General features: G+C 37.3%; 1 protein-coding gene across 2 annotated transcripts in view; it reads left to right on the top strand.

Annotated features, from left to right (window-relative positions):
* ZBBX (zinc finger B-box domain containing) overlaps positions 1 to 15027 on the top strand; it is a 140844-nt gene that overhangs the window by 115148 nt on the left and 10669 nt on the right. Inside the window, exons 15-17 of one of the 2 annotated variants that reach the window (XM_075548890.1) lie at positions 1459 to 1612; positions 2399 to 2520; positions 12298 to 12550. In XM_075548890.1, the coding sequence (XP_075405005.1) occupies positions 1459 to 1612; positions 2399 to 2520; positions 12298 to 12550 (529 nt within the window). Of the gene's footprint in view, positions 1 to 1458; positions 1613 to 2398; positions 2521 to 12292; positions 12551 to 15027 lie in introns of both variants that reach the window. The other variant, XM_075548891.1, reaches the window with a different exon arrangement.

The raw sequence follows: 15027 nt of genomic DNA, 5'->3' as shown, positions 1-15027 counted from the left end.
GTTTCTATAAGAAATGTTGGGGATTATTCATCCAAATGAATCATCCTAGGACTCTAAAGGGTCCTCCACAGACCGATGGACCTCCAATGTGAACATTTTCCCTTTTATAAATATATTTTGTAACAATATTTTGATCCCTTTAAAGGCAATGATTTCTGAGACTTAAAGTGTGAATCGCTTCACAGAAAGTGAGCGCTGCACTTGGAATAGAATTCAAATTGAGTGGCACAGATTTTCCATGATTGTCTTCCATGGGTGGCTAATTTCTCAAGCTACTGGATCAAGTTGGTGGGTAACAGCTAGAGAAAATAAGAGGAGTTGAAAAATAAAGGGGACCAACAGGGAGGTAGATAAAATAAGAGCTTTCCAAAGAAATTCAGGACGAAATTGGTGTTTTAGAATTTGCTAATCTACTCCCCCCCCCCTTTCCTTATGACTGACACACAGTTTTTTATCCTTCAATTCCTGACAAAACCTACCTAGTGGGAAGCAGGGCAATTTTTTAGCAGTAGCATTTCTTAACATGCAAATTGAGTGAACATTCATTTTGTACTTTTTTTTCCAGGGATTTATTTGTTTAAGGTTGGAATCCATATGGACTAGTCGTAGGGCAACATACAGAGGTCCCATGGAGTCCTAGGTTAGGGTTAGACCCGTCAGTAGTTCTTGATTCTCATTCTGAAATAGCCAACGTTAACACTTTTCTCTGTTTAGGGGTTGCGATACATAACGTCTCTTAGTGTCTTGCTCTGCAGACTGTGGCTTTTAAAACCGCGTCTGGATTTACAACCGTATAGCCCCGATAGGAGGCCTTCTAGAGCCGAAGCGATTCTGTAAATTGGTCATCAAGCCATGGGAGAGCCCAGGAAGATGAGTTGCCTCAATTTGGATTTGTCTTTGAAGAGATGCTTTTTTGGTCATTAGCTTTTGTTAAGATAGTTTACCATTTTTCTGAATAATGCATTTGTACAGAATCATAAGTTTTCTCAGTGTGAACTGAAACAGGTTTAGATTAATTGGGAATGGCTAAAGACGGAGAAGCCCCTTACGATATTTGATATACTCTGGAATTTTCACTCTGAACTTCTAATCTGTTTTATATTATATGTTACTTTCATCTTTGAATTTGTTATATATGTAGACAAAGCCAAAAGTTCAAAGGCATAGTGTATGAGGGAGAGAAATATTTCAAGATAATTTATGTGCAAAGAAACTTTATGGAAGAAAGTAAGTAAAAGTACCTGCTAAGTCTTATGTCTTCCTTTATGAATGCTGATGACTCCCAGAAAACGACTGCGGTCCTCATTTATGTGTTTCTGAGACTGTGTGGTATGTAAGTGTTGTGTTATATGTCTTCACGACACGAACAGTCTAGACGAGGGCAGTGAACGAGTATGCGTCTTTGAATTGATGGGAGAGAAAATCAACTTAATCTTGTTTGAATATTTTGTTTCCTAGTTGTTACAAGATATAGCCCTCAGAAATAAGCCTATAAAGGAGCATTATCAGGGATTTGAGAAATTCTTTATTTTTGAAAAAAGTGAAAGACTCGACTTACTTCCTTCTCATAGTGTAGAATGCTGCTCTTCTCTGACTAGGATTACACTTGCAGGTAAATACACATATGAAATCAGATGGCCTGCGAACCAACTAAATAATTTTCTAACACTTTTTTTCCTATCAGTCAACAACGTCGACTTTCATATTATGACATACTAGGCAAATTGTTCAATGAATTAAATACTTTTCTTTTTATATAATTGAAATTGTTAATACCATTTGAATTGCTAAATATTCATATTTAAGGCTAATATCTGAATATTAGAAATATGGTTATAATAAAACAAGGGAGATATTGATTTTATAATTTAGAAATGTGATTATAACCATATTGTAAAATAATAAGAACCCTTTATATCACTTCATTAACTGTTAAGTATTACATGATGATTCTTAATGTCTTATTGAAAACAAATCTCAAAATCTGAGGATCTGTAAAATTTTTAGGATGTTTTGATAATTTATTTTTCAAAGCTAGGTCTTTGTGTCATCTAGATTCTTGTATTTATAATTTATTCAGATATATTTATTCATGTGCAATTAAACTTATTGTGATATATATTTTACAAATTACTTATTTTTACTTCACATATGTTTATGTATTGTATCTTTGCAATATAGATTTTGTTTGTCTCTTGTAGTTAAGTTATGTGTATCTAATAATATTATTGTATAATTATGAGTTTTTGTTTTTCAGAATATAATTTACATTTCACTGTTATAAATACTTTCTGTTTATCTAAGTATTGCCTGCTAATGTGATACATATAACAAACTGACAGCAGAGATTTCTCCCATTTTAAAACTTCATATATTTTTTCTCCTTTGCCCATTTTAGGAGACAGGGAATGGATCCCGGGCCACAGCTTAAGTGAACATGCTAATCATGCAGTTGTCTTGAGTGTTGTGCACAGCAATCAGGACCCACAAATAAATAGAACACAACGAAAGATGGGTAAGGTTGGCAGTAAGGCGGCAGAACCATATAGATGGCTTATTTTTCTTATATTCGATACTTAATTTTTTCTAAAACAGTACCATGAAACAACTTGCAATTGGTGAATAAGAATGGTTATATAATTGTCAGTACTACAAAATATGTTCCTTAAATTGGCAATTCCCATTGACGGTGACTCCATGTGTGTTAGAGTATACACCTGTGTTCTGAGGAATTGTCCATGCTGATATTTCAGAAGTGGATTGCCAAGGCACCATGACTTCTGTTTGTGGTTGAGAACTTAAACATTTTTGCCCATCTAGGGCCTCTTAAGTTTTCTATTGTTGTTGTTAATGGTCATTGAGTTGACTCTGATTCATGGCAATTTTGTGAACAACAAAATAAAACACTCCCTGGTGCTGTGCCAGTCTCAAAGTCATCCTTGTGTTTGGGCCAATGGTTGCAGCCACTGTGTCAATCCATCTGATCGAGAGGATTCATTCCTCTTTTGGGTTGACCTTCTACCTTCCCAAGTGTGGCATCCTTTTCTAGAGACAAACCTCTCTTGATTACATGCCAAGAGAATGAGACAAAAAGCTCACGATACTTGGTTCTGAGGGACACTCCGGCTGCCTTTTTCCCAAGACAGATTTGTTTGTTTTTCTGGAAGTCTATAGTACTTTCTATACTCCTTCCCATAATTCAAATGCTTCAATTCTTTGGTCAGTCTTCCTTATTCATTGTCCAACTTTTATGTACATCTTAGGCAATGAAAAATAGCATAGCTTGGTAGGTACACCTTAGTCCCCAAAGTGACATCTGTGCGCTTCACAACTTTAAAGTTTTCTATTAGGTACTTGTAACTTACGGTAATTCCCACATTTATGTAACTTAAACTTACTTATTTTAATTAAATGTCCTAGTTGATTTTTTTCAAAAATATAAATAAACAAAAGCAATCATCACCCCTCATAATACACATGAGCTATAATCTTAATTTTTCTATAACTGTATTAAAGAATAAAGTTTTCAAATTGTAATTCAGGATATGGTATATTTTGAATCATCCTTATAACATACCTACTCAATTTTATTATATTATCAAGAAAAGTTTTGTTTTTACAGATTAGCACACTCCTCTGTTAAACTTATATACGATCAGTTGTAATCATTTGTGAACCAAAAGGCTCTGGTTAGGACTGCTGCTTATGGATGTGGTTGAGAAAGCTCAGTTCTAAATTACTGCCCTATGTGTTAACCTTGAAACCTTGATTTCTGTTCATTAGCTCCATTCATTGACCAAAATAATTACAAAATTGTCATCACAATTACTCTTTTGACAATGCACTTGATTGTGTAAAAGCAGAGGTATTAGGTTACTAGCCATGTGGGGCAGTGCTACAGCATTGAGCAGTTAACCAAAAAGTTTGTGGCTGGAACCCACCATTTCTCTACAGGAGAAAGCTGTGCCTTCCTGCTTCGATAGATTACAGCCATAGAAACCTTGTGGGACAATTGTGCCCTGTGCTATAGGGTTACTATGAATTGAATCATCTCAGTTGTAGTAAGTTTGGTTTGGGTTTGGATTGTTATTCCTGAAGATTCCTGACAGGGTAATGGTTAACTACTTAACTGATAACCAAAAGGTCAGTGGTTCAAACCTACTATGGGGAGGAAGATGGGCAGCCTGCTTCTGTAAAGATAACAGCCTTGGAAAAATCTATGGGGAATATGAGTTGACTTGAAAATCGTGGAGTTATTGCTATTCAAGAATGCATGTTTACACAGGCTTGCTTGATGCCGATTTTTCACCTAAGGATTCAGTAAGAAATAAGTTAAGGTAATTCAACCAATATACATGTGTTGAATATGTTAGCACTATGCTGAGAATTGGTGATAAATAGATGTTTAAGTAATTTTCCCTGGTCTTAAAGGATCATCAGTTTTAGGAGAAATATTTGATAGAGTGAGATGTTTGCCCTGGTGAGAGGCCATCAAGTCAAATTACATGCTATTTCTCCATGTATGTATCATTCATGCATCTTGCTCCAAACCCTACAATTAAATCTCCTTAACCAATGTAGGTCCTTTTCACATGCATTTGTGTTGAATATCTGTCAGATATCATTTATTTTGGTGGGGAGAAACCCCTATTTATCATCCATGTTTCTTAGATCTATAATTAGGTACCTATTCTCACATCGATGTCTGGCTGCTTCCTCCAAATGCAGTCAGAGCTGTTTAAAGTCACTATTGATAAAAACAGAATCAGAGGCTTGCTAAGAGAATTTTCTCACTAAGATAAAGGCATCCAACTGTGAGGGTCCTAATAAACTCCGCCTAGCCTTGAGAAGCATGGGAACCCCAGAGCACTTGAGCGTGCTCCTGTAGACGCTGTGCGTGGGTCATGAGGCAGTTGGGTGAGCGAAACAAGGACCTACTGGGCATGGTTTAAAATCAGGGTAGACCTGCGTCAAGATTGTATTCTCTTGCCGTACTTATTCAGCTTGTATGCTGAGAACATAACCAGAGACGCTGGACCTTCTGAAGAAGAATGTGGCATCAGATTGGAGAAGGCTCATTAACAATCTGGGGTATGCAGATGGAACCACCTTGCTTGGTGAAAGGGAGGGAGCTTTCTGATGAGCATCTAGGATCGCAGCCTTCAGTATGGATTACAAACAACTCAATATAAAGAAAACAAATCTGCAAACTGAGACCAGCAGGTCAGGTAAGGAAAATATGGAAAATGTTGACATCAATTATTTCATCTTGCTTGGAACCGCAATCACTCTCTATGGAAGCTGGAGTCAAGAGATCAAGTGAAGCCCGGCTTTGGGTAAATCAGCTGCACAAAACCCGTCTAAAGTGTTGAGAAAGGAAATAGGTTACTTTGAGAACTTAGGTGTGCCCGACCCAAGCCATGATATTTTCAGTCACCTCATATGCATGTTGGACATTGAATAGGGAAGACCAAAGAAGAATTGATCTCTTTAAGTTACAGTGCTGAGGAAGAATATTGACAGTACCCTGGACTGCCACAAGATCAACAAACCTATTTTGGAAGAAGTGTGGCCTGAGTCCTCTTTAGAGGCAAGGAGAGGAAGATTTTGTGTTATATAAATCGGGCATATTGTCAGGAGGGACCAGTTCCTGGAGAAGGGCACCGTGCTCTAAAAAGTGGAGAGATATTGGCAAAGAGAATGACTCCTAACTAGATCAATTGATACAGTGGCTGCAACCATGAGCTCCGAATATTAGCAATTGTGAGGATGGAGCAGGGCCAGGTGGTGTTTCATTCAGTTGTATATAGAGTCACTATGACTCTGAGTGGACAGGAAGGTACCTGACAACAGCTAGATCTTTATAAATAAGTAGGCAAATAGATGTAAACATCAATTTGCTATGATAAGTTGAGTGAATGACTGTGATCAAATGCTTGTTCATGAAAGATGTCAATAAAACTGTTACAATTAGAAAAAAAGTTGAAGCACCGGTTTTAGGTCAGAGATAGCCAGACAATGGGGGGTTATAAATAATAATCGCTCATCTCTATTGTTCAAGAGCTTACAACCCAAATCCAAGGCTCTCAAACTCATTCTTGATTGTGTACGTTATCACCTGAGATGACGGTGCACATGATACCCTGCTATAATTCAGATTCCGTGATTTCACTATGACAAATTTTGATTCATTAAGACTGAGTAGCTACAGCCAGGGATTTGCATTTATTTTATCAGCAACTTCATGTTATGCTCATGTATGTATTTGAAACCAGACTTTGAGAAAACTCCTACATATATGCACACATACATCACATCAGGTATCATAAAATAAATATTATAAAAGGACTCCACACAATACATCTGTGGAAATTCCAAACCAAACTCACCGCCATTGAGTCGACTCTGACTCGTGGCACCCAACACCATAAGGCAGAGTGGTTTCTGAGAGTGTACTTTAGTGCATGTCAGTAGCTATAAAGAAGGTTGATATGCAGTCGTTTTGGAATAAAGATAATACAATAATTGTTTTGCTATTTAAAAGTGTAGCTATGTAAGACATTAGAAGTCTAGGTGACCTCTCATCTGAACCTTAAGAGCACCATAGGATTTTTACCACATAGGAAAGGAGGACAATGACTTTCTGGCTAGGAGCAGTGGCATAAAATGAAATTAAACTTAAAAAAAATTTTTTTAAAACATTTTATTAGGGGCTCATATAAGCCTTATCACAATCCATACATATACATACATCAATTATATAAAGCACATCCGCACATTCCCTGCCCTAATCATTCTCTTTTACACTATTTCACAGTTTACAGAAATCTTATATGCTGAATTGATGTCAGTAGATAAAGGTATTCAAACAAGATTTTAAACTTGTGAATGTAAAATATTGGTAATTAAAAAGACTTGAATACCAAATACTTTTAACTAAGTTATCATTGATTCCAAGCTCTCCTCCACCCATCAGTGTCTGTTCCGTCCCCAGCTCCTACTCCACCTCTGTAAATGTCAGCCCCATCCAATTATCGATCGAAGTCTGAAAGCTCAGCGTCCTCTCAAGCCCCTGTCTTCCCCACCACATCCTTTCATGTCTACATCCTGCTGATTGCAGCCTCAAGTCCAACTGCGACCGTCTTCATTGGTCCATTTCGAGCCCAATCCATTAGCTCTTTCCTGTTTCCGAGTTTCACTTTTGCCTCTGCTTAAAATATGGTGATATGATTAATTTTCCTCAAGTTCTACTGCTGATAGTCATTGACTGATCTATTTACATTTACAGCCAGCGGGTGCGTCACAGTGTTCCTCATCTTAAACCATAAATTGCATCCTGTGTCCAGTAGTTGCACAGCCTCTAGAAAAGCCATCGTATTCCTTCCCGTGCATCCCTCAGCAGTAGGTAAACTTGTCCTGTCTGATCTCTCTTAGTCTTACTTTCTCCTCTACCAGCTTTTGTCTTTATTGCTTTTTAGCAAGTCTCACTCTTACTCACTTCTTAGCCTTGGAATTTGCTCTGACCTATAATTTGAGATGCTGCACAGCCTCCTTCTGTATCCCACTGATGCTTCCTTCCTTCCCATTACTGAATCACAGCCCAGGTACCTCTTGCTCAGAGAAGGTTTCTGAGGTCAGCCCCTTTCCCCATCTAGTCATGGTCTCTTCAGTCCCTGTATCAAGAGCACTCCATTATCTCCCCCACAGCACCCATTTGTTTACTTGTGTTTTTGTATGTTCTCTGCCATTCTCGTCTATCCTCCTGGGGGTGGGATGTGTAGGGGCAGCAAGGACCTGGCCTGTCTCGTTGACGAATCTATCCTCAGTTCAGAACAGGTGCATTGTGTTTCTGTATAAGTGCACCAGGAGAGGATGACTCTGTGTTAGCTTGGGATTCAACTTGAGGACGAGGGCAGTGTCTCCTTCACTCTGAAATACTCGTACCCAGTGCAGTGCCTTGCCCTTCTAAGAACTGGTCAATGCTCTTTAGTTGAAGTGGATTTGGAATTGATTCAGAATTCCATGGGGTTGGTAAAATTTTCAGACATTGTCCTGGTCAACTTTTTCATTTTCCAGGTGAGATATAAATTTACATTTCACAGGCCATATACTGATTTATGAAAACAGGACAATATGGCCCTTGTTTCCCTTGATAGCATGGTTTCCACTAAAAGAGTCTGCTTAATAAAATTTCCCTAAAGATGTCAGGATCATAATTTCTATTTATTTCCTATAAAAGTCTCTGTAATTTACACAGAATATGGAAAAGGTCAATGTGTTCTGTGACCTCTATCCAGAATTAAATATTATGTTCTTTGATGACATATTATTTGTTATAAAGATGCTATTCAAAAAGTGTTGCTAAAATTATTTCCTATAAAATTCTAAAATTTATGTTTAGAACAGTTGTAACTGCTAGTGTTATATCAAATACTGCTCAATGATTGATTTGGATTTTCCATAACTTTATTAGAATTTTTATGCCCATTAATACAACCCTAAAGTACTGATATATCAAATATGTGGTGTGAATACAACTTATAGCAACCCTTATTGTGTTTCTGAGGCTTTGTAAATCCTTATGGGAGCAGAGAGAATTATCTTTCTCTCTTGAAGAGGCTGGTGGGCTTGAACCACCGGCCTTGTGGCTCTCATCCAATGCTTACTCAAGGCTACCACCAGTGCTCCTCCATTCATCAGTAACCTCAGCCATGAGAAGGACAACTTCTGCTGTATGTATTTAGAGTACAGCCATGATTAGTACTGACTAATATTTTGTTTTCTTAATATTTTATTGACAATTATTGTGTAAGTAATGCTAAAAGTTTTATTCATATATTTCTAATCCACAAACTGGAAATTTTAAATTATTGTGGGATTTTCATTAGTGCCAGTCATAATTCTGTATCAAATCATAATTTTAATAATAACATTAATGAATGTGTATATTAAACATAAAAGGCCCTGATATCTTGACCTGAACAATCAGTGACTCAAATTGGTACCACTCCTATATGTTTTTCATGTTTTAGTGACATTCAAAATATTTCTAGTAGGAAAAATGTGCTGTTCCCTCACTATAACCAATATGTCCAATCCGTCCCCTGTATACTTCTCTTTTTCAGGTAGGATCAACTAACCTCAATCATTGTGGCAACATATCAGCAAGTGTTTGTCCTTTTTGTGTTTTCTGAAGGGCATCAATGTCATGTTAAATTTTCTTACCTTGTATTTGTCAGTTTTGGGCAGAAGTTCGTCTTGGTCTCCTGACTGGCATGATTTTCCTTTTTGTTTGTTTTATTTTTAAAAAAAGTTTACTTGTCTTTGAATTTTACCTTGGCTAATTCACAGTGCAGTACTTTTAAAAGCAGATACAAATGTATGGGTACCTCCATAGCCCCAGAATTGTAGGTTTACATAAGTGAGTTACTGTTACAATGATTTGTGCTGTTACTACTGCATTACATTAGAATGGCATGGTATTATTCACAAATCTTCAATGACTTTAACTTGTTTCATTTGGCAATCTTTTGAGATGGGCCAAAAAGGTCACTATTTCAAATTTTGGAGCAAGGACTGGGAATTTAAGACATGAAGTTCACAAATGGTAGATGAAATAGAGTAGATTTTTAAAAAAGATTCCTTCAGCATTTCACTACTCTTTCTTCTTGGTGCCATGGTCAGGTAAGTATTGGACAGATAACCATATGTAGTGGTTCACACGTAGCAACCTGGTGGAGGGAAAAGATGGGGTTATCTACTCCAGCGAAGGGTTATAGCTTTGGGAATCATACAGGATTGCTGCTATGAGTTGGCATCAACTCTATGATGTGAGAGGATTTGATTGTTTGGGTTTTCTTACTTCTTAATTATGATTGTAGAAATAGTTTATTATTTTTCTTGATGGTTATGGTTCAATAAAATATTCTAGGTAAAAGGGAAAATAGTTTCCAAATTCTAGCCAACTGAATTATTCTTGGGTATATGTACATCAGAGGCATATTGTCTGTAAGAACAAATAGACAAACAAGATTAGAATTTTAATTTATTCACAGTTTTGCTTCAACAAAATAGATTTCTAAATTGTTCATTAAAATTGGTGCCCTTTTAACCTTAGTCTGTTTTAATGGCTTAAATAATTACATCCTGCATTAAAATTCTTCTTAGTGTATTAGCTACGTTCAGAGAAGATCTTTTGAGTTAAAAAAAACCACAACAACTCAATAATCATTAAATGTTTAATACACAACTCGCTGTACAATTTCTTCTGAACGTTTTGATTTCTTTAGAGTCCAAATAGTGGCATATGTTCAGACACATGATTTGTGTGTGTGTGTGTGTGTGTGTGCGAGAGAGAGAGATGATAATAACACACTTTAAAGTATGCAACAAAGCCACTGTGCATTAAATGTTTATATTAAATTATTTAAGATTATTTAAAATTTTACCTGTTTGTGAATTTCTCAATCTGTATCTTAAGCATGCTTTTGATTATATTTTAATAGTTTTATGTACATAATTCACATATATTTCAATAGTTCAGTAATATTAAAAAGACACATATTATCATCAATCAATTTTAGAATATGTTTTTCTGATACTCATTGTTATTAGCTTCTCATTTTATCCCACACTCCCCTCCATGCCCCCCCAAAACATTAATTCATTTACTGTCTCTATATATTTACCTGTCCTGGAGTTTATGAACAGAAAAACATATAAAAACAAAAACTTATAACCCCACCCCCAACAACAGTAACAAAGGAAACAAAGAAAAACCTCAATGGAAAAGAAAGCAGAAAATACCAACATTTAGAACAAATTTAAAATGGGCCAAAATGGAAATCAAATGATAAGGCTTTATTTTAACCCACCTGCACCTGCAATAATCCAGTTTCTGGTAGTGTGATGTGTTAGTCACTGCACCGCTAGCTACGAACGAGGTCAGTGGTTTGAACACACCATGTTCACACCCGTGGTCTGTGATCACGAGGAAATCGTGGGAGGTTTATCTGTGTGTATTTTCCCTTCACTTTCTTTTTCTACTGAAACAATTTTAAAATAGGTCAAAAGAGAGATCCAAAGAATTAGGTCTTACATGTGCCATAATCAACGTTACAATGCTCTCTGTCTGATAGCAAGACCATTCACATTCCTTGGTTCTGGTCAGAGGGGGTTCAACTGAGGCTTCTTGTTCCATGTGGGACCCTGAGAATAGACTTTGGGCTTCCACTGCCATCAACAGCTTTCTGCAAACTGATGTTCACAATTTACATTCACATGTCATTCCCTTCTTAGCCTTTGAATTTTATTATTTACAATTTTTGAAGCACTGAGGCTGGTGTGCTTCTTCCACGTGGACTTAGTTCCACGTGGACTCGCTTACATGGCTGCTTGTGTTAAGACCCCACATGCTGTTCTCTCTGATACCGAGCCACCATCTGGTGTCATCACCACATTATGCTGCAGCACCCCATCTTCAGTGATCTCTCTCAGGAGGTTGAGTATTGAGTAGGGCCAGGTCCTAAGAACTAATTGTTCTTAAATAAGGGTGAGAATTAAAATCCACTCATATAGCAATGGTTTATATATGTCTCGCAGAGAAGAAACAAACTAAATTGGTCTTTGAAATTGATCCAAACAAAGTGATGACTGCTTCGTAGAAGAGAGTTAAATCTTAGATCCAATAAAGTGCCAGGTAAGGAAGAAAGCAATGCACACATATTTAGGAAGATTGGGAGGAGCTCTCAATTTTAAAAAACGGTTTTACTTAAAGTGCAAATAGATTTCGAAAATCAGTCTGTTTTGCTCCATATAATTTTAGTTTCTTACTCATTTGCATGCCATCGAGTGGGACCGGTGCTCCCTGGAGTGGCGCTGTGTTTGTCGCATGAGGTTTTCTTCACGGTCTGCTTTGTTCTAGCATCCAAGTAACACAGGACCTGACCTCGGGTCGGCGTATAAGATTTGTTGGCCTGGTTTCATATTGAGTTGGTTTTTCAGTTGTATTGCACTTGTTAATGATAAAATTTGTTTTCTTAATCTGACTGCAGAGAAATTATGAGGAACCCCCCTGATGTGTTCTTTATGAAACCCAAAACTGTCATTTGGGATTAAAAAGGTGTGGTAAATAAAAATGAATTCTCGACTTTTGATGAAAATTTGATTTCCCCCCCAATATTCTGTCATGCTAATTGCTCTAAGTGTAGGTTGCTGATATTTTGTATCTTGCAGCACGAGTTCGGATTTTTAAAACTTAGCCCATATTTAAATTTTTTACTTTGCCTTTTAGAACAGACATCAAGGAGACCTTCAACAGCAAACTTGCCGCTCTCGAATTCTGTTAAAAAAAAGTCCAGCCTCCGCCCTCCCTCTCATCTGCACCCAAGAAGTGCAACTGCTCGGTCATCATCCAGAGCTGCCTCTGAAATTTCAGAAATTGAATATATTGATACTACGGACCACAATGAGCCTCTCTTAGACACCACTGCTGATCAACAAGCCATAGAAAGTTTGGAAAAAGAGTTAAAAGAACTGAGAAATCTTGAAGGTACCGTGCCTTCCCCCACCCACCCACACCAGCCAACAATGGACAACGTCTAGTCCATCCCTACTCCGGCTGCCCTCTGTGGAGTAAGAGTTAAGTCAGCTGCCTGATGCTTTCTGTCTCACACAAGAAAGGAAGCAAGATGTTCTTTGCCTTTTTGCCTCTTGAACCATCAACTTTTGTATTTGTATTTGTTGTATTTGTTTGTTTGTTGAAGCTATTTTAACAGATATATAATATAATATTGTATTACATTATATTACCCTAAAAATGTTAGAAAATATGTGGAAACCCTCATCTGAGATGAACCCCTTATCCCACGGGACACAGAGTTAAATTGTAACCCAGGGACCAGCGCTCCTTTGAAAGAATGTTAGAATCATTCAGCCCCTTTACCAAAGCATAGCAAATGTTTATACATTTCCCCCTAAGGACAGAATAAGACTTTCCCTTTGGGCTTGTGAGACTTAACTATTTGACAGGAGAAGATAGTCTCACTTTTCTGTCTCGGGGTGGTTGGGGTTCAAACCAGGGGTTAGCAGATCAATGTAGAACCCACCATCCCATCGACAGTACAATGATCAAAGTCAAAGAATATCATATTATAGACTATTATCATATAATCCACAGTCCATACCTTCTAAGGATTTTGTTCTTATTTGATTTCCTTTTTCTGTTTCTAGTTTGGACTAGTGTGTGTGTGTGTGTGTGTGTGTGTGTGTGTGTGTGTGTGTGTATCTGAGGGTTTTTTAAACTTATTTTTCAATTGTCCCAATAATCTCCTTTATGTCTCCCCGCTTCCTATTATAGAGACTTTAAATATTTAAATACCCAGGATCCAGGCCAGCGGCAGGTGACCATATAATGTTTCCACTGAGTTGTTTCATTGTTTTCTTTTTGACATTTTGTTATTGTATCTGCATGATTAATATTGCCACACTTGGAGAAGTTGGTTCACTGTTTCATTAGCACTCAAAGGCCTTAGGGGAACATGTCCTGTTGTCTTGGTCTATATTTTCTACCAGGTGGTTCTTTTTTTAAATCATTCTTTGCATGTTAGGGATTCTTCTTCTTTTTATTTTTTCCGTATACAAGTTGCTAGACAGTTTCTCTACATATTATTTGCTTATTTTGCTTAGGGGGCATATTTATATATTCTGTCTTTTTTGAGGTAGAGGAATATTCCTGACAACTGACGATGTTTGCTTCAAACGTTCTGTTTGTGGGTCGGATGTCGCTCAGGTTTCTGTGTGCTCCATGCTCAGTGGCAGGGCCTCTGCAAGATGAAGGAGTATCTGAACTCCTCTGTCTTTTGCTAGATTTTATTAAATCCAAATCTTATTTGACTTAATTTCCAGTGTGCTCAGTCCCCTGTGGGAACACCTGCAGATCTGGAGTTTTCCAACCTCTTTTTAGACTTTGAAAATGTGTTTTCTCCTGGATTTTCGTAAAGATGATATGAGTGAAACTTCTCAGGTGTTTTTTTTCCTCTCTCCTTTTAGTTTCCTCTCTCATTTTAGTTCTGTGTGTGTGTGCCTGTGTGTGTACATGATATTTTCCCTTTTATGTATGTGGTGGGTGTGGTCGGGCAACAGAATTACCCAGTCACACCTGAATAAGTCATGTATTTATTCTTTACCCCTTTTCAAAACTTATGTGTACTTAAAACTTATGTGTACTTATTATGTCTCTTCTTCTGCTTTAGTCCCTCTTTAGTTCCTTTTATCATTTCTATTTTATTTCTTATCAGGGAGAGTAGAATCTATGATCTGTCTTTATCCATCATTATAATTTACTAAAAACTAAGATAAAATTACTTGAGAATATTTTCCATTAAAGGTCAATTCTAACATTAAAGAAGGCTAGATCTGAACTATATCTAAAATGATAACCAAACTCACAGCAACCTAATTGTCATTGAGTCAATTCCGACTTATGGCGGCCCCACGTTTGTCACAGTCCAACTGTACATACTCCACAGCCTTTTTAATGCCTGTGACCTTTTGGAATCACACTACCAAGCCTTTATTTCCAAATGCCTCTGGGTAGATTTGAACCACTAACCTCTCAATTGATGGAAAACTTAAAAAGCCAAAGCTATTGCGTTCAAGTTGATTTCAACTCGTGATGATCCAATGTTTAATAGAGTAAAACTGTTCCATGGAGCTTTCCATGCCTATAACCATACAGAAAGGGGCCTAGTGGCCCAATAAGTAAGGCCTTAGCTTTTAATCAAAAGGATCATTGTTTGAATGCACCCAGTGGCTTTGGGGGAGAAAGACCTGGCAATCTGCTTCCATAAAAATAGCAACCAGGGTCATGGCTTAGGCCGCAAAGACAATGCTCTCGGCTCTGCTCTGATATTAGCGACCAGGGTCTTAAAGCCTTGTACACAGTCAGTTACAATGCAGCTCTTGGTCTTTCTTCATGTGAATCAAATAACAGTGCTAAAAAAGAAAAAGAGGAAAAGCCCAAAGGTA

The sequence above is a fragment of the Tenrec ecaudatus genome, chromosome 4, assembly GCF_050624435.1.
Source record: "Tenrec ecaudatus isolate mTenEca1 chromosome 4, mTenEca1.hap1, whole genome shotgun sequence".
Classification (NCBI taxonomy): Eukaryota; Metazoa; Chordata; class Mammalia; order Afrosoricida; family Tenrecidae; genus Tenrec; species Tenrec ecaudatus.
The sequence above is the reverse complement of the archived record's forward strand: the minus strand, read 5'-3'. Positions and strand labels throughout refer to the sequence as shown.